Source organism: Centruroides sculpturatus, unplaced genomic scaffold, assembly GCF_000671375.1.
Source record: "Centruroides sculpturatus isolate CEXI.00-Female unplaced genomic scaffold, Cexi_2.0 scaffold855, whole genome shotgun sequence".
Lineage (NCBI taxonomy): Eukaryota > Metazoa > Arthropoda > Arachnida > Scorpiones > Buthidae > Centruroides > Centruroides sculpturatus.
The window spans coordinates 324,717-350,440 of NW_019385080.1; the positions used below are offsets into that span (position 1 = coordinate 324,717).

The 25,724-nt window shown below is 30.1% G+C and overlaps 1 protein-coding gene across 1 annotated transcript in view; it reads right to left on the reverse strand.

Moving 5' to 3' along the window:
• LOC111634364 (mitochondrial fission 1 protein-like) overlaps positions 1–17,904 on the reverse strand; it is a 27,166-nt gene extending 9,262 nt beyond the window's left edge. The window contains exons 1-6 of the mRNA XM_023379123.1: positions 17,704–17,904; positions 16,987–17,085; positions 7,689–7,821; positions 4,737–4,813; positions 4,549–4,654; positions 696–806 (exon numbers count right to left, since the gene is read on the reverse strand). Of these exons, the coding sequence (XP_023234891.1) occupies positions 718–806; positions 4,549–4,654; positions 4,737–4,813; positions 7,689–7,821; positions 16,987–17,085; positions 17,704–17,763 (564 nt within the window). The 5' untranslated portion in view covers positions 17,764–17,904 and the 3' untranslated portion in view covers positions 696–717. The remainder of the gene's footprint in view (positions 1–695; positions 807–4,548; positions 4,655–4,736; positions 4,814–7,688; positions 7,822–16,986; positions 17,086–17,703) is intronic.
• Between the last annotated feature and the right edge of the window lie 7,820 nt (positions 17,905–25,724).

The following is a 25,724-nucleotide window of genomic DNA, read 5'->3' on the forward strand; positions in this document are numbered from 1 at the left end:
ACGGTTTATTATCCAACTATCAGAAATTTCACAACATGCCAAGGAAGAGAGGAAGGAGCAATTAAATAATTAAAATTATAAAGGATTTAAAAATATATATAAAAATGGGGAATATCGCACTTCTGACAATCGCAGCGAGTGTGTGGGCTAAATTTGGAGAATCCGTGCTTCTCGCATGGACAACTGTATGTGGCCGGCTCACGCGTCGAAAAACCTTCCGATTTATTCGTGTACGCACCAGACGGAAAAACAAAAAATATCGTGTATCCACAAACACTCCAATAAATAAATAGAATTGAAACAACACTTTGAAATGTTTTCCCGATGAAAATGAATAATAATAATAATAATAATAAGTTTCAATAAAAATAATAAAATGTAAATTGAATTTTATCATAACGAATTTGCTTGAATTTCCTTTCTTCTGAGATTGCAGCAATGCGCTAGTATATAATAAATTTTCAAATTAATCACAATAGTGATTTTCAGAAATCACTCAATCATTACAACAAATAACACTGATTTTTAATATTATTTTTTTATACTTCAATGATGTAAAAATGTGTTAATGTATAAATTCATTTTTTTATGTTATGAAAATTAGAGAGTGCATATCAAATAATAAAATAAGATTTGCTTACAATAAACTAATTAAAACACTATTCAATAGTAATTAAAAATTAAATAAAACTTACTTTTTCATCATTTTATACAAAATTATTTTCTTGACATTGCAACACCTAAACCTACAAGTCCGCCAAGGGCTAAAGCTGCACCTCCTACAATTGCCATACCCATTAATCCTTCTAAAAAATAAATCATAATTAAATCACTTAATATTTATTGTAAAATTATAAAAAATTGAAAACTGTATTTAATTTGAAAAAAGCCTTAACATGATTATTAATTATTATTATAAAAATAATTTAATTAACAAAATCTTTTCATATATCTACTATACAATAAATTATTACTGATTTACTTTTTAACATTCAGTTAACTCCAAGTTAAACACAATATTCAATCAAAAATAACATCCAATTGTATTTGTTGCAAGAAAAAATATAAAAAAAAACACAACTTCCAATTATCCAGGTTCAAACTATCCAAACTTTTTTTGAATTGAACTTTTTTGTAATTCTCAAATAAAACTATGATATTATCTTATATAATTTCACCCATTCATTTACAAATGCATTAAATTAATATTAGCTTAAATTACTTAGTAATAACTTGTATTTCAAAAAAAACCATCAGTTAGCATGTACTTAATGAAAACAATGAAAATGTAACCAAAATACATGCAAAGCAAGACCTGAAAATAATGTAATAAAGAAGCTTAAGTGCTTCAAAAAGAATTACCACAAATTGTCTAGAGCAGTGTTTCTCAATGGGGGCAATATTGCTCCCATGTGGGTATTTTTCCATATTGGGTGGCGATTAATAACAATTTATATTTTGGGGGCAAAAAACAATTTTCTGAGCAATATAGTAAAACATTATATTAAGAATAATTAGATATTTTATTCGTTATATCATACAATAATTAAACAAATAACATTATACTAGTGACTAGTCCAGGCACAGCCAACACACAGCCTGTCTAATGAATTTATGTGGCCCGCAATCAATCTTTCAATATTAGCTACTGAACTCTGAATAGCTCGATGAAAAGTTCAGATGCATAAAAAAAAAAAAAAAAGGTCAACAACTCACTGTACGTTTAGAGTACTCCATTACAAATCTCATAAGTACAGTGTAGAATGTTGATAAAGCATGATAATGTGAAAAGTGTATCTGTAATCTCTATCTACAATTTAGTCTTTATGGAGTGACACCACAATGAGATCTCACACCACCTCAAAATCTTCCCAGGGCAGCCTCTGGTTCGGCTTGTGGAAAAAGTTTCCTTTCCAATTCAGCCTGGGGCAAAAGCTGTTGGCCACCCCTGGACTAGTCTATTCAATGCAATACAAATTTGGCGTTAGCCTCAGCCCTCAGCATCAGAATTTTGAAGCCTGCAGCGGGGATTCACAGCGAATAATGCTTAATTTTAATTTTGTTAATACAGTAATATCAAAATCTGATGCGTATTCTAAGTAAATAAATGTTTATTTGATAATTATATACTTTGTAAAAAATTAAACTAANAGTAATATCAAAATCTAATGCGTATTCTAAGTAAATAAATGTTTATTTGATAATTATATACTTTGTAAAAAATTAAACTAATAAACCTAACAAAATTGTTTTCGAAGTGAAGGGCAATACTACATAATGGTTTTATTGAAGGGGACAATGATTCATTAGAGGTTGAGAAACACTGGTCTAGAGGATCAATGGCTAGCTCTATGAAGAATTCACTATCTTGAGTTCAAGATTACAAAAATCATCAGATGAAAACAAGATCTATTAATAGCTAAAGATATAAGTATGCATTCTATCATGAATACACATGTGTATTTAATGGACTTTGGAATTATTGAAACAATAGATTTTTGCAAAAACTGTCCAAAATAATTACATGTCAAACATATTTCTTCCATAATAAAAACTTTCTGTTCATTGGCAATGTGTACAATGTTTGAATGACCTTGAACTGATATCCAATAAATCAATGTATAATTGATAAAACTAAAACTGCTACTTGGGGTGGAAACTTTTTTATAAACATGTAATATGATGGAAGATTTTGAATTAAACACTATTTTTGTGAGTCACCAGACCAGATAATGACTTTGAATTTCATTGTACACATATTTTGAATTATCCAAACTGGAATATATGCAAAATCCTTTTCTCTTGGCCAGGGACTAGACTTGACCTCAAATTATCCAATATCAAAATAACAAGGTTTTACAGTACTGGGCAACTATAATTAAAGTACTCATATTCAATGCTGTCTAAAAAAATATTTAGCAATCCAAATACAACCAAATCTGGTATAGTGACATTTCAGGATGTGAAATATGTGGAAAGTATTTCCATAATAGAAAATAATTACTGCCCAAACTCACCATTAAGGCACTTTTGAAACTGCAAACAACAAACATTTTATTTGTACAAGGCACTCACATTATACAGAGACCTTAGCAATGAAGGAAGTACTGCTCAGTGTGGTAACCATTCTGAAGTCAGCTGTTCACTGACTTCAGAATGTTCAACAGTCAATCATAATTGATGAATATACTACTGATTAGTAGTATATTGCATATGACAAACATAACAATCTTTTAAGTCTGCCAAATGTCAATATGTCCTAAAAAAAAAAAAAAGAAAAACACACTTTTTAAGTGTTCCCATAACCAAAATACTGTATCATATGAATTAAGATCATATGGCTTGTAGTGCTAAAGATGCCATAGTGTTAAGTTTTGGTACCAACATTTTTTTTTACTTCCACAAAAATGTCCTTTCCATGTTCAGAAATATCACTATACCAATTTGGTTGCATTTAGCCTGCTAAATATCTCTATACACCATGTTGTATAGGGGTACTTTAATTATGATCACCCAACATATAATGTATATATATATTATATAATTAAAACATAATGACAAATTTTTCCAGAAAAACTACTACTATTTACCCTTATTGTTTACTAATATATATCCTAATATTAAAAACTCACAATACACCTATTTATATCTGTAATAAAACTTATTATCAATCTAAAAGGTAGTGTGGCTATCAGATATAATTAGGAAAAGCAAGATTCCATTTGACATTTGTATTTATTTGCCAATCTGAAACCATGTCGTAATTTTTAGTTGTTGATTAAACACTGCCACTATGTAGTGTAATTAATCAATCACTTGGCATTCCATCTTTTTTAGTTCCAAATTAACTTTTGGAAATAAAAAGATGAAGGAATGCCAAGTGATAGATTAATTACACTACATAGTGTTTAAGCAACAAAAAAAAGTTTGTATTTATATCTCATACAATTAAAAAATCCAAGATCAAGAAGTTCAGAGAATGTTTATCATCAACTTTTTTCTTCTTTGACTCTTAAAAAGTAAACAGTATTTATTTTAGACATTAAAGAACTGAAACAAAAAAGACAAATGTAGTTATAAAGAAATCAATTTTAATTAATTAGATATTAGAAATATAATGAGAGAAGCAAGGAATCACAAAACATGCATTTACTAGATAAACACATACAGACACATACAACTTATGAAAAATATATATCACTATCAGCATATGATATACTGTATGTATACTGATATACTGATTACTGATTTAAATAATATTCATATATCTTTTTAAAACATAATTCATATCATTATCATCCATTTCAACCCTTAAATCACAAAAGTATAGATTTTATATTAATTATATGTTATACAGTATTAATAAAAAAATTTAAAAATCCATTTTATATGTTAAAAATTTATAAATTATTCCAAGAATGAAGTAAAACTTTCCTTCAGTAACAATTTTATTGTTAATATCTTTTCTATAGGAATAAAAGAATAGATGATAAAAAAAAAAACACTATCAATTTATTAAACATATTTGTAAACTTTTACTATAATTACCTTTTCTCATTCTGTCTTTTATTAATTTTTGTAATTCCTGAGCTTGCCGATTTGTTGGTTCCACACTAAGAAAGGCTTTGATATAACTGGAAGCTTTATTATATTCCTAAAAACAGAATAAAAGTAGAATTTTTTTAATTATATAAAACTACTTATAAATTTTTTTTAATTAATTAGGAGGATTTTACCTTTAATTTGGTATTACCAACAGCTAAATAGTAAAGATAATCACGTTTTGCTTGTTCATCTCCATTATTAAATAAATCTAAAATATTAATATGTTATAAGTATACAAAATTATTTACAAATATAAAATTAATATATACAGTACATTTTTACATGTTTCAAAGATTTTTTTTAACAATTAAAAACTTTATAAGAAAAAACACAGGGTTTGGAATACTTTTTTCATTAAAAAAGTAATAAAAAGTAAGTAAATAACAACTCCAAATATAGGTAGTTCTTGATTTTCAGACACTCACTATTATACATAATATTCTGAATGAAAAATGAATGTATGTATCAGAATGAAAGAAAGTACAGTAGAGCATCGATTATCCAACCCCCGATTAACCGTCACATCAGTTAACCGACCATTCTAGTCGGTAAATTTCATATGTCTGCTAGTGATGTGGCACTACAATATTTGGCTATGTCTTGGCTACTTTAATATTATTTTTTAAAATTTTTGCGTGTTTTAGCTGGCAACACCAGCTCGACCATTGTAGGGAGGCCAGTATTTAAATGAGACTTAATTTTCTAATTATGAGTGGTTGTTTGTTTTGTGAGCAATAAAATAATTTAAAAATAATTTTTAACGATACAATAGTGACGATTATTATTATTAAAAAATTTGTTAGACTTAACATTGATGAAAATTCAACGCGAAGTAGGTTAATAGCGATATACTAATATACTAATTACATGGGATATACTAATATACTATACTAATAATGNAAATTGTTTTTACCCCTCAGGCTACAAAGGGAACTTGTATAGCAAAACTAGCCTAACAACTTTTCAATTAGCCAATTTTGTTTTTAACAGATAAGGTCAATTTTGTGTGTAAAGAGTTAATGTATGTCTATAAACCAAGAGTTTGCAAGAATAAAAACAAATAGTAGTGCTTGAAATATGAGATTAATAAATATAAGGTATTATATTCCGTTTAGAAGGGGGGAAAAAGCAGTTCAATTTGCAAATTAAAATGTATTACATAGCATTGCACTGATGATAAAAAATCAAGTTATTGAAAATAACTCTTTACAATATGTATGTCAAACGTTGTGTGAAATGATTGAATAATTTAAGAAACTAAGTTAATTTAACATATAAAATTATGATTCAATTTTTTAATAATATTGCTTAACATGTTTCAAAAAGAGATTTTTTTTTTCTATTCTTTATGTATTATACAACTATAATATATTCTCCTCTAAAATGTATAAAGAATTTTTTTTATTGGTGTCGTGTATTTAAAAAATATCTTATTCATCAATTTATCTGACAAAATATATTTAATAGTTAGATTATTATTTCATTTTTTTAGTTTCAGTCAATCTTGGAATGAATATGATTTAGAATAATTTACCAAACTGCATTCATGCAAAATAATTTCATAATCTAGGATATTATATAATTATGTTAATTAAGAAAAGATTTCTAAATTTAATATATGAAAATAAAGATCTAAGGAAATGGCATGCAAGATTGGAAAGAAAAAAATTCAGACTGAAATATAATTTGTTCTATCAAAAACAATATTAATTTTATAAAATTCATTTTATAAGTTATTTTAGAGGTTAGAAGTTTTAGAAGTTGTTATAAAACTAAGTTACTTTTTATTCTGCTTGTCTTTATGTAAGTTTCATAAGAAATTATTACATCTTTTGGCATACAAAAACAAATATATATGGGTATCATATATATATGATACCCATATATTTTTGTTTTTGTATGCCAAAAGATGTAATAATTTCTTATGAAACTTACATAAAGACAAGCAGAATAAAAAGTAACTTAGTTTTATAACAACTTCTAAAACTTCTAACCTCTAAAATAACTTATAAAATGAATTTTATAAAATTAATATTGTTTTTGATAGAACAAATTATATTTCAGTCTGAATTTTTTTCTTTCCAATCTTGCATGCCATTTCCTTAGATCTTTATTTTCATATATTAAATTTAGAAATCTTTTCTTAATTAACATAATTATATAATATCCTAGATTATGAAATTATTTTGCATGAATGCAGTTTGGTAAATTATTCTAAATCATATTCATTCCAAGATTGACTGAAACTAAAAAAATGAAATAATAATCTAACTATTAAATATATTTTGTCAGATAAATTGATGAATAAGATATTTTTTAAATACACGACACCAATAAAAAAAATTCTTTATACATTTTAGAGGAGAATATATTATAGTTGTATAATACATAAAGAATAGAAAAAAAAAATCTCTTTTTGAAACATGTTAAGCAATATTATTAAAAAATTGAATCATAATTTTATATGTTAAATTAACTTAGTTTCTTAAATTATTCAATCATTTCACACAACGTTTGACATACATATTGTAAAGAGTTATTTTCAATAACTTGATTTTTTATCATCAGTGCAATGCTATGTAATACATTTTAATTTGCAAATTGAACTGCTTTTTCCCCCCTTCTAAACGGAATATAATACCTTATATTTATTAATCTCATATTTCAAGCACTACTATTTGTTTTTATTCTTGCAAACTCTTGGTTTATAGACATACATTAACTCTTTACACACAAAATTGACCTTATCTGTTAAAAACAAAATTGGCTAATTGAAAAGTTGTTAGGCTAGTTTTGCTATACAAGTTCCCTTTGTAGCCTGAGGGGTAAAAACAATTTAGCCATTAGCAACAGAGGTGGAGTGCGTTAAATGACAAAATGATGAAATTTAACTTATAAATTTATGCAAAGTTCAAAATTAAAACCAACTAAAAATTATTATAATAAAATATCATGTCATGTAATAGATATTTTAATTTGAAAAAGACATTTTAACATTTTAATTGCTTTATCATTAAATAAATTGCTTTACTACACTGGATTTTTATATCTGTAAATAGAATTTACAGTTTAATAAATATTACCTTCTAATAAAATCACTCCTCTTCTAATATCTGCAGGATATCTACTTCGTGTAAGACACCATGCATATTCAAATTTAATTTTGGATGTTACTTCACCTCTGTTTAAATGCTCATTGTAGTTAATTTCAAATTTCTAAATAAAAAAATAAAAATACCAATTATAAAAAATGAAATTTAATTAAGTAATTGAAAAAAATAAAATTATAATTTTATATCTAGATTTTTCAGGTTAGAAAGTATCTAAATAATTAAACCTGCTAAAATAAATGCAATTAGTTTAAAAGGGAAAAATTTAAATTTTAAATTATATTATCATTAATTATTCCATATTTATTCACATATAAGATAAGATTTAATTCATTTTTTACTGCTTCAAAAACCTAGATCGTTCTATGCGTGCGAGCGAAGGATTCTGTGCATTTTTGCAATAATTTTTGTGAACCATGTATAGTTTGTGAGGATCTGAATTCAGACTTTCTGTGTGTTTATATCATTTCACATTGTAGCCATACTTTAATTCAATAACTGTCAACTTTTACACCTGGGAGCTAAACATCTGCTAAGTTCTCAGGCTTAATAACAACGCTTTCTCAGCACCTTTCGACCTAATATCTCAATTTCAACAATACAACCTTAGAACAGAACAACAAAGTGGCAGTTGTCACCAGTTCCTCGATCGGACCACTCAAGTTTTCCCTGTGCTAAAATATTTGGATATTTCCTCGCCTTTGGATACCTCCTCGCCTAATAACTAGGAACTGTGGAAATAAGAACTGTCGTACAGAACTGTCTTCTTTTGTGTCCGACTGACTTGCAGAAGACCAAGGTTTCGTACAAGGTATTTATCACCACGTGCAACTTATGTAAACTCTCTCTCACAAATCGGGGAAAAACATAATATCACATATAGCCAATATTTATTAAATCATAGAAATTATCAAAAAAAAAAAAAACTAGTCTATTTAAAATCGAAATGTATGGCCTGTTACCAAATATATGTATGGTATGTTACCAAATAAACTGTTGTTACGTTAAAGCGTCTCTGAGTAAGTCCCTTCCAGTGCACTGTCTCTCCTTCCATCCTGACTCTGTTCGCTCACACACATGACCGCTCACGCCCAAATGAAACGGTTTCTTTGTCTAGCCGTGAAGACACAGTGGTGTCAGTCCTGACAAAACTTGTCATTGCGATATTCGCCGACTTTCAAAGAGATGGTCCAAAAATAGCTGGTCACTTAGCAATGATTATAAATGTAGTTATTTCATATTTGTTAAGTTGATATTTTTAATATTTGTATTGAATATTTGAATATTGAAACTTTTTCCAATCATGCGCTTTATAATCTTTTGGTTTTGCTATGTGGGTATCAGGTGCATGGAAAAGCATTCCTCAAGAGCTGATAGCAAAGTCATTCAAGAAATACTGCATTTCAAACTCACTGGATGGATCAGAGGATGATGCTTTGTGGAGTGAGAGTGAATAAGAGTTATAATGAAGCTTCGAAGGGAGAATCCAAGTAGACAAAAGGTAATAGCGTCAAGAAAACATGGTTGCCTTAATATGTGCATTTGAAAATATTTTATTTGTGATTAAATGAAATAAAATTAGAATTGTATTAATAAATTTAATTTTTTTTATCTTTAAAGTCACACCTTGTCCTATATGTGAGATCAACTTATATGCAAATAAATACGGTATATGATTACACTGTATATTATTCAGAACTGAAGTTTGTCTATTCCAAATACTCGACCCTTGTAATAAGACATCTATTAGTCTGACAACTGTAAAACATGGTCAGTACACTAATGAGATGAAATATTTATGAAATAAAAGAAAATAGGAGTTGCTGGTGGCCAACACCAAAGCCATCATAAAAGACAAACATGCTGTCATCTAACATCAGCTGTGATTCAGTTAATCAACCAAGCATTTTTATGCATGACAGAGTTCTGTACACATCTAACAAAACAGCTTCAAACCTATTTCACAAATGACAGGATTATTTATTGATATTTCTCTTTAACATAGCCACTCTGACCATCAAATCTAAGCCTGTATGACTTTATGCTTTGGGGTTTCTTAAAAGCCAATGTGTATCAAAATAACATTTGTAACTTGGCTGATCTAAAAACCAGCATAACATGCTATGTTACTAGCATAGTTCCTGACACCACTTGATCACAATTCCAATGTCATTTTGTAGTTTCAATATGTTGTAAACCAGTGGCGTGCCGTCATTAGAAGCAGTGAATGCGCCACTTTCCTTGCATTTTCTAAAAAATAAATACATATTAATTTTAATTATATGAAAATAATCGCACAATATTTTATTATAACCGCATTATGTATCTTATTACAAATTTCTATACTACACGTGAAAAAAAAGTTAAGATTGCTATTGTATATTTGAATATTNATTTTCTAAAAAATAAATACATATTAATTTTAATTATATGAAAATAATCGCACAATATTTTATTATAACCGCATTATGTATCTTATTACAAATTTCTATACTACACGTGAAAAAAAAGTTAAGATTGCTATTGTATATTTGAATATTAGTGGCAGAGCGGAAGCACTGTATCATCAACATCCAAAAAGCCAGATTCGCGCATGCACTTTACACGGCACCAACCTCACCTGGTTTAGCCAGTGGAAGCCTAGGACCTTGGGTGGATGCTACACGTATACCGCATCCAATTCTATCCAGGACCGGTTCCGGGCTGTTAGCCGCCCGCCTGCTAGATATTTGGCCACCCTCACCCGATTATGTAAATCACGAGTAGATTTATAACTTAGCCCAGCTGATAAGAATTTACCTGTATGTTTTTATGATAGTTTTCTGTATAGTTGACAGGAGTTTAAAAAAATCCGTTAAAATATTTAATATATTTATTCCGCTCTCCGATTTTATATTACTCACAGATTTCAATGTTAAACCAGTGATATTACAATTTCGTACATCCCATCTTTAAGGGAATGTAGAAAAAAAATGTGTACAATTCTTGCATAATGTTAAAAAATTAACTGTTACTTTGGTAGCATAATTTACAACTAAATTTAATAAATGAGAGAGATGCATCAGGTACAGAAAAAGTTCTAGAATTTATTTTCCTTAAATTTACGATTTATTGTATCCGTTGCATAAAAATTTGTCTTTCCACTTTTTTCCCAAGACTACAAATATTCGAGTACATAGTAACCGGTTTCGACTTATTTCTACTTAAGTAGTAGTTAAATAATTAAGTGATTAGGGAATTGGGGACATAAACAAAACCCTGATGAAAGAGCTGAAATTTTACTTAAACAAAAGCTTAACCGAACCAATCTCTAGCCGAGTACAGTGTGGATTGATTTCTTCATAATATTAGATGTAATAAAGACAGAAATTTTTCCAGTTCAATGAAAGTGACTAAAAGTTGTAAATTTTGGAAATTTACAACTCAATTGCGCGTTTTCGGGTAGAGTGGACGTACGTTGGCCGAAATGGAGAACGATCATTTCAATACTGATCTATTTATTGATGAAATCTAAAAGAGACCAACCATTATCAAAGGATTTTATAGATATTTTAAAAGAATTAAAAAACTTGGGTTTATTTTGTCTTAGTTTTGGATACAATGTCACAAACATTTCATGTGTCAGTCTATCTCGTAATATTGGGTGCACCCAAAACTCTCTTTGTCTCTGCCATCGTCTTTTATAGCGACGATGGAGGAGAGGCATACAAGCAATTACTTTCATGTCCATTTCCAAACTGAGCCAGTGCATATGCTCCACTAAATGCTCGTCTAACGCCTGGTGTGTACGCTGCTAATGCGCGTTTAACGTAACTCAAAACGCTGAGTGTGTACATAGCCTAATGGCCCAGCATGTGATCAAAGTTGCTAACCTTAATGTCTGAAAAACTTCGCATGACTTGTTTTTTTATTTAAAAAAGTAAAGCAGCGAAGCCGTTCTTGGGACATGACTATATCTTGGATAGTGCGAGCAATGCTTGTGCAAATCTCACACTCACGCATGTTTGTATAAACAGTCTCAGCATTTTGTATTTTATTTTGACCTGGTTCTCAGTCCCCTGATTACCTACAAGTCTGGTTTATTTTATGTGCACATGATTTGGGAACCAAATACTCTGTGCCAAATTGAAACTCCTGACATGTACTGTACTCCTTCATACTTTTAAGGCAGGGATGTCCAACCCACAGCCTACTGTACTCTAAACTTTTTTAGGTGTATTTTCATTTATTTTGGTAAAGTATGTTGTAAAACTTATTCTTGTTTCACTGGATACACTTTGATTTCATAATGATGTAGTTGGTTTTAGAAAACTATTTTATGTATAGAACTGTTATGCATGTGGAGTAGTACATACCGTTGTGAACAATTCTTTTTGTGCATGAAAAACATCAAAACTGCTAAAAGAAATAGGTTGAGTGATTCCAATTTAACTAACATTCTTAGAATTAAGACTAGTATCATAAAAGCAGATATTGACAATATTATAAAAGGAAGGCAATGTCAAAAATTACATTGAATTTATTTTTATCTTGTGTGAGTATAATTTCTGTTTTTAATGTCAATAGTACAGTATTTTTTATAATAATATATATTTGTTATTAAAATTTGATATTCAAATTTTGAACTTTTTAAAAGCATATACAGTGGTACCTCTGTATACGTCTGGTTTAGAATACGTCTAATTTGGAATACGTCCTGTTTGGACGAAACAAATTTTGCTTGGTATATGACTTAATTCAATTATACGCTCCATCTATGAACAAGTAGCACTATCAGTGTACTAGAATAGACTAGACATTCGTGGTGCCACAGTTTATAACTTTGTTAAATTTCTTCCGATTTTAATTTGTAAGTAAAATTTTATTATTTTTATTAATCATGAATTACAAAAAGGCAAGTGAAAAGCAACAGAAAACTAAAAAAAAATGACTAGAATCACAATAGAACTGAAAAAAAAGATTGCTGAGGAATATGAAGGTGGCGCGGCCGGATGGCCGAGTGGTCAGGGTGACAGCCTACCGCTCTGGGGGACCCGGGCTCAAATCTGAACGGGTTGTAAAATCCCCAGGAATTTTTCGGGGGGTGGTTCGTTCGGATATGTTGGGCTCCGTCCCTCACCACCTGGCAGCCCCATTGTCAGCCTGGCTGAACCNATTCACATTTTGAACTTTTTAAAAGTATATATAAAGTACCTTTGTGGACCACTAAATATACCCAAATTTCTAATTTGGCCCATTAGGAAAAAAGGTTGGACAACTCTGCTCTAAGGTGTGCAGTCATTGACAGCAGTACTATTTTAGAAACAAGACATAGTTTCGTCAAAAATATTGTAAAAATGCAAGTATAATTGCTTTTGTATGATAATAAAGTGTTTATATTTTTGCAACAGATTGTATAAACTACATGGAAAGTATGTTCTCATAAATATTGCATTTATAAAAAAATTATTGGGTTTCAATTTGAAAAAATTGTAGCCTATAAATTCAGACTGTCATTCCGTCTGTGTCCTTCCTTAATCTCAAGAAAGGAGTTAGATAGATAAAAGTTGAGACCAGATATGGAAAGCTTATGGGCAGGAGGCCCGGGTTAACCCTGAAGTTTACATTACTTCAATTCAAAATTTCCCCTGTAAAGAGTTAGGTAGATATCAGCACAACTCTGTTGTTGACAGGAAAAGTATGACATACAGGGGCAAGACACCGCTAAAAGAATTAAGAGCATTGTGATGAAAAGTTGCAGCCCAGGTTGTGACGATGTCACAATAAATAATCACTTGTTAGAATTAGTTTGGCTTATTTGGTTACAGCAACATCATACATGAGCGATCTGCCGAGAGGAATGCATCCCAGGAAGACTTTTGTGGAGCTGAATCCTATTTAGGTGTTACTAAACATTATTAATATTTACGTTTAGTAACACCTAAATTAATGCATACCATTCAGAAATGAAAAAACCCAAGTTGTTAGATGTGGAAAATTAAATATTTATAGACTTTCCACAAGGTAACATTTGATTCCATGCAGGCAATTGCTATATGCTACCTGTCTCAGTAATGATATAGCGCATCTATTTTGCACTGTATCATTGTCACACTAATTAAGTGAATATAATATATATTTTTTAAAATTATATCCTTTTTTTGTAAGAATTATATTTTTTGCCAATAAATGGCACTATGTTTAACTCAGAAAACCTAATGTAGATAGTGAATAATTGATTTATAGAAATGTAATCAATATTTTGGGATGGGATGTATGACATTACCTAAGTTAGACATATCTAAATGTGACTGCTTAGTTTTGTAGTAATTGGTCAAATGGCTTAGGAGTGTATAGCAAACAAACAAACATCCTCATTTACACACACATATATATAAGCCTGTTTGTGGTATTACCTCTGACTACTTAGCAAGAAACTAAGAAACTTACATAAAATTAAAAAAGAGCACTTTATGGAGATTAGTAGTAGTTTGCAGTTTTTTAAATTTTTATCATGCAACACTTTTTGATTAGTTCTTTGAGACTTCTTTTTGACTAGATAGATGATACAAGCAATATTCCCATTGAAAGAATTAAAAAATAGCTTGTTTAAATATTTTTTCGGTTTAAAAACTATTTTAATAATAATTATTCTCTCATTTTGTGAATTAATTTTCTGCAAATTTAGGTAAAATGTTATTTTAGTTCAGAATTTATGCCATCAGTAATCAAATGACAACTACGTTTAATATTCAATTACAGTCGACTCCCCTATAACACAGTAGATATGTTCTGTTCTTTATGAAATTGATGTTCTACGAGTCCTTAAATACATGAGCCAATCACAGCCCGGCATGTATGCAGTTTACAGACTATGGCTGTTTGAAAGGTTTTCTTCCATAAAATTAATCGATTCTAGACTAATTTGATTCAACATTTCCAAAATATGTATAATTTTTTGGGAATAATCCATATAAACTATGCTATAAACAAAAAGTTGTAGGATTACTTACCAAGTGTGCACCATTCGATGATGCCATTGCTTAAGCTTGTTTTCGCCGTGGAATGGTGCATCAAATGACGCTCGCGTGCTTCTGATAAATTATTTTTCTGCGAAAACTTTGCTAAACTTTGGAGACATCATTAATATAAATATAATTTTTATGGATGTTAAATAATAAATGGTTTTTAGTAGGTCCGCTGCTCGTTTAAACCCAACAGTTTGTGCAATATCCACTATTGGTCTAGATTTGACCAATCATATCGCAACACAAGTGGCGGTGACGTTTTACCATATTATACGAGTCTCTTTTAGCGTGTTTATATGAATATGGTCGCAATTTTTTCGCCGTCATATAGGAATCCAAACTATATGAACCCGTTTTATAGGGGAGTCTACTGTATCTGAATAATGTCCATACTTATTCAGTATTAAATTTCTCACAAGTTTACTTTTATATAAATACATTTTATTAAATATTCATCTGAATTTATTAGTTTTTATTACTTTCACTGAAAACTATTTAATTTATATTCTAAAATTTTATAAAAATTACATTGTATGTTATTCTTTCATATTCATTAATTACATTTCACATTAAATATCATTTTATAGTTAAAACAAGCAAACAATTTTCATTTAGTATTTGTGAACATAGCTAAAACACTAATGTCATCATACAAATATTTAAAAAATTCAAAATATAGTCATGTTTCAGATGTTTATGATACTGTAATAAAACCAATAGATTTGTGATATATTTCAATTTTTTAATAGATTCAAATTTCAAACAAAACATAAATCTATAATAATTGAAGTTTAGACTATTTACAAAAATTTAATTTAATTTTTGTAAATAGTCTAAACTTCAATTATGAAGAAAATACATCCCGAGTTACCACAATAAAATAAATCTATAACATTTATAATTTTTATTACTAAAAAATGAAACAAGTCAAGGATTGCCTCTATTTTTTGGACAACTCATTCTTTTTTTACCCCTAATTCACTTTTTTACATTGAATTCAGTTTTGTAAATTTTCAATTGACAAAGAAAAAATTCAAGCTATCATTTGATGGTGCTTTCTGCTAGTTTTGGTTTCAATAACACCAAAATCATTTCTGAAAATTAAATTTTATTGTCTATTTTCTGTTATATCTATGGTTTCAACATTTAAAATAATGTTTTGCACTTGCAACATATTCATTATAAAAATCTTCTCTGTACTAAAGATTTTATATGGTTCAAACATAATTTGCATACCGAATAAAAAAAAAATAAATAAATAAATTCAAAGTCCAAATGCATCGAGTACATATCAGTTGACAGGAAGGCAAATAAAATAAGACTCCCATTTATCACATACAGGAGTTCTCGAAGATGAACAATTACAATAATTGTTCATCTTCGATAACTCCTGTATGTGATAAATTGTAATACGTGTAGTTGAGTAGGAGAAAAAACTGAAAACTGCAAAGATTTTAGCATGTTCCCATTATTAACACTGTACAAATTGCCAAATTGCCTTTTTAAATTTAAATCTCTAAAAATATCTTACAACCTTTCTTCAAAACAGAATGTCTTCACAACATGCAAATCTACTGTTTGACTTTTGTACATATTCTTTTTGGGCTGCGTTACGTCAAAAACGTATTTGAGTCGTTTTCCTCTCCCATATGCGAGAAACGAGTCTTATTTGCCTTCCTCCTAACCGAAATATACTCAATACATTTGGATATTGGATTTATCTTCTCTAAAAGTATGCAAATTGTTTGAATCATATAAAGTGCTTTAATACAGAAAAGTTTTGGTATTTCTTTTTTTTATTCTAATATTTTTCCCCTTCATATTTTTGCTTTGAAGTTCTTTAAATACAAATATGCCGAATGTTTTACGAATGAATGAGCTTAAGATTTATTAATTTTATTCGTATTTATTGTCCAACACTGTAAGTGAAATAAGTCACGTGAGTAAAACTCACATGACTTTAGCTTAGCCAGGAAAAAACTAATCAATGGTGACTCATATCGATGTTTACCTTAAAATATTTTTCTAGAAATTGATTTTCGGATTGTGGTTTTGTTATATTCAACTAAATATGGAAATTTATTTATTAAACTTTAATTTCTTTTTCTCTATGACAACAGATAGAGAAAGTAAATATTGATGGATTTCATAATTCTGACAGAAACGTTAATTTTTTTTATATATTAATACGTGACGCGAATTATAGTAATTTTTAAATAAATAACAATTAAAATTAATTTACCGTATAAAAATTACATCATTACCTTAAGATCATCCGACGAGACATAATCATCCAAAATCGCTTCCATATTCGATAGATCGTAGCGACCTCTTCCAAAATACAATTGAAACTTGTCGAATATCTATTTAAAACACGTTAATAAATTTGATAAACATGTTACTAAAATAGAAAAATAGACTGGAATAATTAGATTTATATTTTAAATTTCATTAATTAGTTAATATTCGAAAGCCTTATCATTTACTAAGCGATTTGTTTTTGCCTTTAACGGTAAAGCGGTAACCTGGCCACTCAGGATTTTTCGTTTGAGTTAGCTCAGAAATTTTCACGTGTTGACACGGATATGTTTAGGCCCGATATATCCGTCACCATCCAACCGTTCTCATTATGGGCCTGATCAAACCCACATATTCGGATATGTTTAAAAATTTACATAACGCCCGCATGCGGAAAATAAAGTTTTTCAATTTTTTAAAGTAAATTTTCAATTATGGTTTCCATTCAATTACGCATCACACAACCGTGAAACCCGAATATTTTAATTGTTCTAAAATATTCTTTAAATTAAAAGGAATAGGAAAATATTCTAAACTGTTTTTATATAATGTTAAGAGTTCCTTTATCTGTTTCTTGACTTTAATAGTAACACAAATTCATATAGTAAAATCTCCCTGTTAGAATTATACTTTCGAACGGTTGAATTAATCGCGGAATTTTTTTTTTTCATTTGGTAAGTTACCTGGATAATTGCTCTTTGGAAAAATTTACTTTTCTTTCTTCTTACATGGTCTTTATTCATTTTATGTTTGGTCAGAAAGTGCCTAGTAGAATTGGTGGAAATTACTATCAATCAATGATTGAAAGAGATCATAAAAATAGCGTGGTAAGCATTCTACTAAACACGTGAATGACGTACTTTATTTATTCTGGAAGACAAATACGTCATTCAAGATGTTTACGTGGCCGACGATTTTTATTAGATTATCAACGTATTAAAAAAAGAAATACATTTATTTTCTAATTGTTTTTTTTTAATGTTTTGTTTGTAGAACAAGAAAATACAACAGTTAAATGACTTGTTTTTATTTCTATCATCTTTTGATCTGTATTTTAATAAATGAATAAATAAAAGACTTCTATTTTCTAACATTCTAAATTTTAAATTGTTCCAAATTCAAAATACTAAACTTTAAATTTATCTTCTAATTTTGGTAATAAATTCAAAAATATATTTTAATTTGACAATACGGTTAAATACTTAAAGCATAGGTTGATTTAAAAAAAAAATTATTCAGATGTTCCCATAAACTATCGATTCACGAAGTTTGATTTTTACTTAATTTGCGATTTTTTTTATTGTTTTTAATTAGGGGCTGTCCATAAATGACGTCACACTGAAAAGGCGGGAGGGAATTATGATAAATCTGATAAGGGAAGGGGAGGGTTGAGATTCAGTGGATGTCCGTTTATTTCATTATAATTAATACAGTTTATGCATTTTATTATGTTTATTTAAAAACTCCTTGTATGTTTCGTTTCTAATTATGGTATTGTATCTATCATTCATAAAGTGATAAAGGTTTAACGGGAGTTGAGTTTTGTTGGATGTCCGAAGAGGAAAGGGAGTTACGGATATGTGGACAAACTGGGACAAGAAGGGGAGGGAGTAAAAATTTCAAGAAAAATGCGGACGTAATTTATCGACAACACCTTAGAAAAAGAATGCAGTAAATAAAAAAAAACTTGTTTTTTTTTTAGCTCTCCGTCCTATCGGCACTTGGAAGGAGTTTTTAGCAAGCCCAGAGTAGGTTTGTCAGACACACAATGGGGACGGCCGGATGGCCGAGCCGTGAAGGTGGCAGTTTATCGCTCTGCGGGACCCAGGGTCGAATCCGGACGGGTCAACCTTTTTATACTCGCGGCCCACAAAATATTTCATTTTTTTCTGACCTTCATTTTTAAATAATAATTTATATTTGTTAAATTATCTATAATAAATTGATTTTTTTATTAATGCTTTATTTTTTTATATAATAAATGTAAAACATAACTTTTTTATTTCATTATCTATTTGAATAACATCCAAACTTCACAATTAAACATAAAAACTATTTAATTTTTAACAAAAAATAAAATTAAAAACATTTAAAAGTTCATAGAAAAACAAAAAATATTGGAAAATAATTTAATGAGATTTCTGCTTCTGAATATCCTCAATTAATTTGTTAAAAAAAAAAAAACTAAATACGAAAAGTTTATCTTTCTTATTTCACTTTTCAATACGATATTCGATTATACATCAATTTTCTTTTTATTATATTCTAAAGGAAATTTTGCATAATTTGGTGGCCCCCTGGCAAACTTCTTATGGACCCCAAGGGGCCGCGGCCCCCCTGTTAAGAAACACTGCGATAGACCATCCCCAAAAAATTCCTAGTATGTTGATCATGACGTGTATTTAAAAGGCGAAACAGTAAATCTGATATTTTGATTGAATTTTGAATGAAAGTTATTACTCAAATCATTTCTTGCAAACAGATAGTTCAGAACTTAGGACAGCCAGATGACCAAGCAATTAAAGTAGCAGCCTATTGCTCTGAGAGGACCTGGGATTGAATATGGACGGGTCAAAAACTCCCAGGTTTTTTTGGGGGTGGTCTGTTCGGATATGTCGGGCCCTATCACTCACCATCCAGCCATTGCCCACCAGTGGCCGAATGATAAAACCACTGAACACTGGTAGTTGGTCGTGGGTTCGCGCCTTGCCAATGGGCTTGCCATGTGGAATTTTCTGGGTTTTCTTCACGTCAGTAACACCTAAATAAGGGCCAGTTTCCTATAAGACCTCCCAGGATACATTTCCCTCTTGGCAAATCGCCCATGTGTCACGTTACCTTAATCAAATAAAACTATCCGGCCACCCCATTATGGGTCTGGCTAGTGCCGACCCGAGACAGGTTTTAGGATGGAGCGAGATCCTATTATGGCGCCGGGGGTGGAACCCCGCCCACGCACTCGACCCACGCGCGTCTCAACAGATAAGGCCATTCACATACTGGCCACACGCTTGCAATTAAAATATCGAAAAGTGAAAAAAAATATTTTTTCCTTTAATTTTCTTTACCACTGAGGCGCCCCTTAGGACTTAGCGCCTGGAGCGGCTGCTCCGTTTGCCCCTAGGACTGTATACTACAAGGATAGCCAGATCCCTATTCTACAATGTTAGCCAGGAATGGCAAGTTAGTGACGTCACACGTGTCCTGACCTCTCTGTTTACATAGAGCAGGGTGTGCACGTGTTTAGTTTTCGCTTTTAATATTCGTCCAATTTTGTGATTAACGAAGTGATTTATTTTAATATTTCTGTAATTGTTTTATTTGACTAAGTTTTTTATAAGGTAAGATGATTTAAATATAAATCATTAAATATTTAAAGCTATATTTTTATGTTAGGTGAAGAACAAAATGCTGAGTACTAGGTGTGCAGTGTATGGTTGCAATAATAACCTTTTTTTTTCAAATTGGAAGCAACCTGTTTACATCGGGTTTGATCAAAAAATGACAAGAGAAATACTTTTAAAATTAATAGCAGAACTTTATTTACTATCGTATAATGTAGTAGCTCGCGTTAGTGACTGTAGTTGCAGTGACATAAGTTTATGGAAAGAATTGAATGTGAAATATCAATGAAACGTTTATTATGAATCAATTATTATTATCAATGAAACGTATATTAGAGATATAAATATGTGGTTCGACATTTTTAATAGCTATGCACCAAAAGGTTCTGTTCCAAGCAAAAATGGATATGGTGTAGACTTGGAATTACAAGAAGAACATTTAAATAAAATGATAAAAATAATCTCAACAATGAGAGCAAGTGGAAAAAATGCCCTCCAAATTTTTCAGAAAGGAATGATAATCTCAATGAAATCGCTAATTGGTCTTTTTCAAGATATGAAATCGACTTTTGATATAAAATACATCTGCACTCACAATTTAAATCAAGATTGTCTGGAAAACTTTTTTTTTTATCAAATTAGAAGCCGGGGTTCTAATGAACATCCAAGCCCATTAAATGCTATATATAGGATTAGATTGATTATTTTAGGTAAGAATCCTGGTATTTTAGAGTCAAAAGTAAATACTACAGATCGAAGACAAGAGGAATATATTATACCCAAAGTTTTAGAGAAAGCACATGTAGACGTATCAAGTGAAAATACAGACCAATATACTGAATGTAAAACTACTTTTTCTTCAAATAAATCTACAGGAAACTCTACATGCAATCCAGCCTTTAATACAATCTCTGAAGAAACTTCCTACGATGCTCTCGAGTATATAGCAGGATATCTTGCCTATAAATATAAAGAAAAATACCCAAACTTGGGTAATTCCACTAGCAAAATTAAAAATCATCACAACTATAGCATTCCGTCATGGGTGCAACATTTATCTTATGGAGGGCTTATTAAACCTACTGATGAATGGCTAGCAAAAATTACAGAGTTGAATAAATATTTCGAAATATATCACGGTGAATCGTATAAAAAAGGCCCCGGAGTTGTACAGAATTTGTCAGTGGAAATATCAAAACAAGAAACAGTTTTACCTTTTACCTTAATAAAAGATTTTTGTAAATTAAGAACTATAATAAGAATTAATTATAGAAATCTTAAACAAGAAAACTATAAAATATTAAAAAGAATGCCTTCTGAAAATGGTGATTGTCGAAAAAAAATTAAAAAGTTAAGTAAGATAATCACATAATAAAAAATATAGCTCATTAATTTGTTAAATAAATATTACACAAAAGACTTGTAAATTTATTGACGTACAGTACACTTATTAAATCCGAAAATTCTACAGTTTACATTTAGTAGTAATTTAATAATTAATTAAGAAATGATTTAATATTTTATCGTATTTTGTTATTTGAAAGATCTGTCGTGTTGAAGTAGAGGACATGCACATAGAGCCAAGGTCACGCTAACAAATATACGGGATCTGGCTATCCTTGTAGTTTAAAGTCCTTGCGTTTGCCCTACGGTAGGGCCGGCTCTGGGTCTGGCTAAACCCGTAATGGGCTTGCAAAAAAACGACCCCCTTAGTCCCACAAGACCAAAAAGGTTTAAAATAAAAGGCAATTGTTCGAAATCACTGTTGTAATGGATTGTTTTTATGGCTTTTGGGTGACAATACTGCACTGTTTTATCTTTTCCAAATCTGTCCTATATTAAAGACTTAGAAATCTGGTCACTGTAATGTTATCATAATAGGTCAGTTTTTAACATTAAACATCGAAAATGTTATTTTAATTAAAAATTCAAATAAATATAATCTTTAATTTTATATTAATTATTAAAACTATTGTTCTTCTATTTATAATTCAATTTTCAACTTTTACTTATAATTTAAGATTAAATCATAAAATAAAATCAAATTATAGTAAATTTAAACAATTTTAGAATACTAACATATTTAGCGCAGACTCCTCTTTTGTCTTGATTATCTAAGCATTCTATATTTTGAATTTTATGGATGCTCAGATATGAAAATAACAGTGACGTGCGGTGACATTTAGTGATAAGAAAGCTGTTTCCGTAAGAAGCTGACTTCCAGGGCAATCAGTTAATTGCAGTACTGTATACGTCAGTGATGGTCTAGTGTCCATTCGTATTCGTTTATTCGATAAGCTAGTAAAAACTGTAGACATCTTTAAATGTATTTTTAATATCACAATTACATTCTGAATCGCTAGCCACGATATAAGGGCTAAAAATATAAATAAAATAATGAAAACTTGCTTGGTGAAATAAAATGTGTGATGGATATACATACCTGGTACAGTACAAAATATTCTTCAATTGTATGAATATACTTTTAAAGAAAATTATAATCAAATATAGCTTTGTAAAGAAACGTACATAAAAATAACAAAATATTCTTTACTTTTTAAATCTTAAGACAATCCACTTAAGTCAAATAGTTCCATATGAGTAGCTAATGGATGGAATCAGAATAGGTTGCACGGCACGCGGACTGCCAAATCCCGAGGGTGCTGATACTGGTCAATGTCAAATGCCTCTTTTGTCGCATCACTAGTATACCTTGAAGGACGCGCGGCCGGATGGCCGAGCGGTCAAGGTGGAGCCTACCGCTCTAGGGAATCCGGGTACGAATCCGAACGAGTCGAAAAATCCCCAGGAATTTTTCGGAGGGTGGTCCGTTCGGATAGTCGGGACCCGTCCCTCACCACCCGGCAGCCCCATTGTGGGCCTGGCCGAACCCATAATGGGCTTGCAAAAAAAGGCCCTCTTAGTGCCCACAGGGCGGAAAGAGTTTAAAAACAAAACAAAAAAAAAAAAAAAAAAACTCAAAGGACGTGACAGGATTGTTGTAAATTTTAAACGTTTCTCACCATAGCTGTAAAAATCTACATATGTTAAACTTAATAGATTGTCTGTCATTTGTTTTCTAACTAATTCGTTTTAGATCCACGTGTCCATAGAAATTTCCAAAATTTACAACTTTTCAGTCACTCTCATTGAACTAGAAAGATTTGTCTTTATTACATCTAATATTACAAAGAAATCAATCTCCACTGTACTCGACTAGAGATTGGTTCGGTTAAGCTTTTGTTTAAGTAAAATTCCAGCTCTTTCAGAGGGGTTTTATTTATGTCCCTAATTCCCTAATCTCTTAATCTATTTAACTACTTCTTAAGTAGAAATAAGTTGAAACCGGTTACTTTGTACTCGAATATTTGTAGTCTCGGGAAAGAAGTGGAAAGACAAATTTTTATGATAACGGATACATAAATCGTAAATTTAAGGAAAATAAATTCTAGAGCTTTTTTTGTACCATGTGCGTCTCATTCATTAAATTTAGTTGTAAATGATGCTGCCAAAGTAACAGTTAATTTTTTTTTAACATTGTACAAGAATTGTGCACGTTTTTTCTACATCCCCTTATAGTTGGGATATACTAAATCGTAATATCACTGATTTAACATTGAAATCCGTAAGTAATATAAGATAGGACAGCAGAATAAATATATTAAATATTTTAATGGATTTTTTTAAAACTCCTGTCCAGAACTATCATAAAAACATACCAGTAAACTCCTATCGGTTGGGTTAAGTTATAAATCTACTCGTGATTTATTCATTCATTCCGCCACTGATATTCGAATATATATAGGGAGAAGGTGGTATTTATGGAACCCTGCAGGTATTATGAACCCCTCCATTTCAAACTGATAATAAAGGAGAACTGTAGCGGATTGTGGCTGAACTGCACTAGGCAGACATTCATAGTAAGGGGAAAGCCCGTTTCACTTCAGTTAAACGGTTGTCCGTAGTGAATTAGCATATTTGTGTTTTTCGAAATTCGAAAGTTTTGAATGCTAAGTGAATTTAATTATTTCTAAAATATAAATCGTGTAGTTATAGGTTCACTGGTGCATGTATTCCGTTCCAGAGACTTATGGGTACATATTAATCTGTGTGATATTCACGTTTTTTAAAAATTGGTCTTGACAGACAAGTTAATAAATTCAAGATGGCTATGCGTGAAATACGGACCCCATTTGTGCTTTTAATATGGAACCCGTCTAATTTTTGTAAAAGTATGTGGTAGATGAATGAAAAAATAGATACCTAACACTATAGGACGGTGAGGGACAGGGGATATTAGGGGATATTTGTGATTTTTGTAAATGATTAGCTTTTTCTTTGTACATTTCTTTATTATTATTATGTTGGGTTTTGTGAGTTATAATCGGTTCACACCGGTGGCTGTGTACTATGCCGGACCAGAGTCAAGGCATAGCAACCAAAATAAAACTAAAATTAAATAAGTGTGTCAGTGTGTGTTTCTGTATTCAGGAATTTCCTAACAATTATTATTATTATTATTAAATCAGTTTTGCGATAAAATACATTGGAGTAAATAATTCTGTAATTATTTAACATTCTTTGTACTTTCCTATTTGTTCTTGGATACATTAAAGCATTTTTTGAAAATATACAGTAAGGTTCCATATTAACACCCGGTTTTCCCTAAGCCTACTTCCTGACTTTTTGTACAGAAGCCTTCAAAAACCATACTTATAGTTACACTGGCGAAAAATCCAATTAGGAACATTTAGTTTTATAGTTACCAGTACTTTTCGCACAAAAAATGTGGGTGTAGTTATGATACCTTGTTTACAATTCACTATAATGAAAATGGGGTTCCATAATACCACCTTCTCCTCATATAGTAATCTTATCGTTTTTCTCACATGTAGTATAGAAATTTGTAATAAGATACATGATGTGGTTATAATAAAATATTAATTTTAATTAATTTAAAGTACGTTAAAATATGAAAATAATCGCGCAATATGTAATTATATGTTAGAAAATACAAGGGAAGCGGCGCTTCCACTGTATCCAAGGATGGCATGCCACTGTAGTATTCACATTTGTAACATCTATCAACTGGTCATCTAATTTGAATATGGGCGAGTTTATTTACAAATTTGCCATAATAAAATTAATATGATGTAAACAATCCTAAATTCTGTTAAATGATTTTATTTATATTATCAAAAATGATTTATAATTTTATAGATCACTGTATTTGCAAGATCAAAACTAAATCAAACCAATATATACTTGCAAGAAAATTTATCATGTAAGCTTTCTTAATTATTTTTCTGATCTTTATTGATAGAATTTTATTGAAATTTTGAAGAAAACATATTGCACCA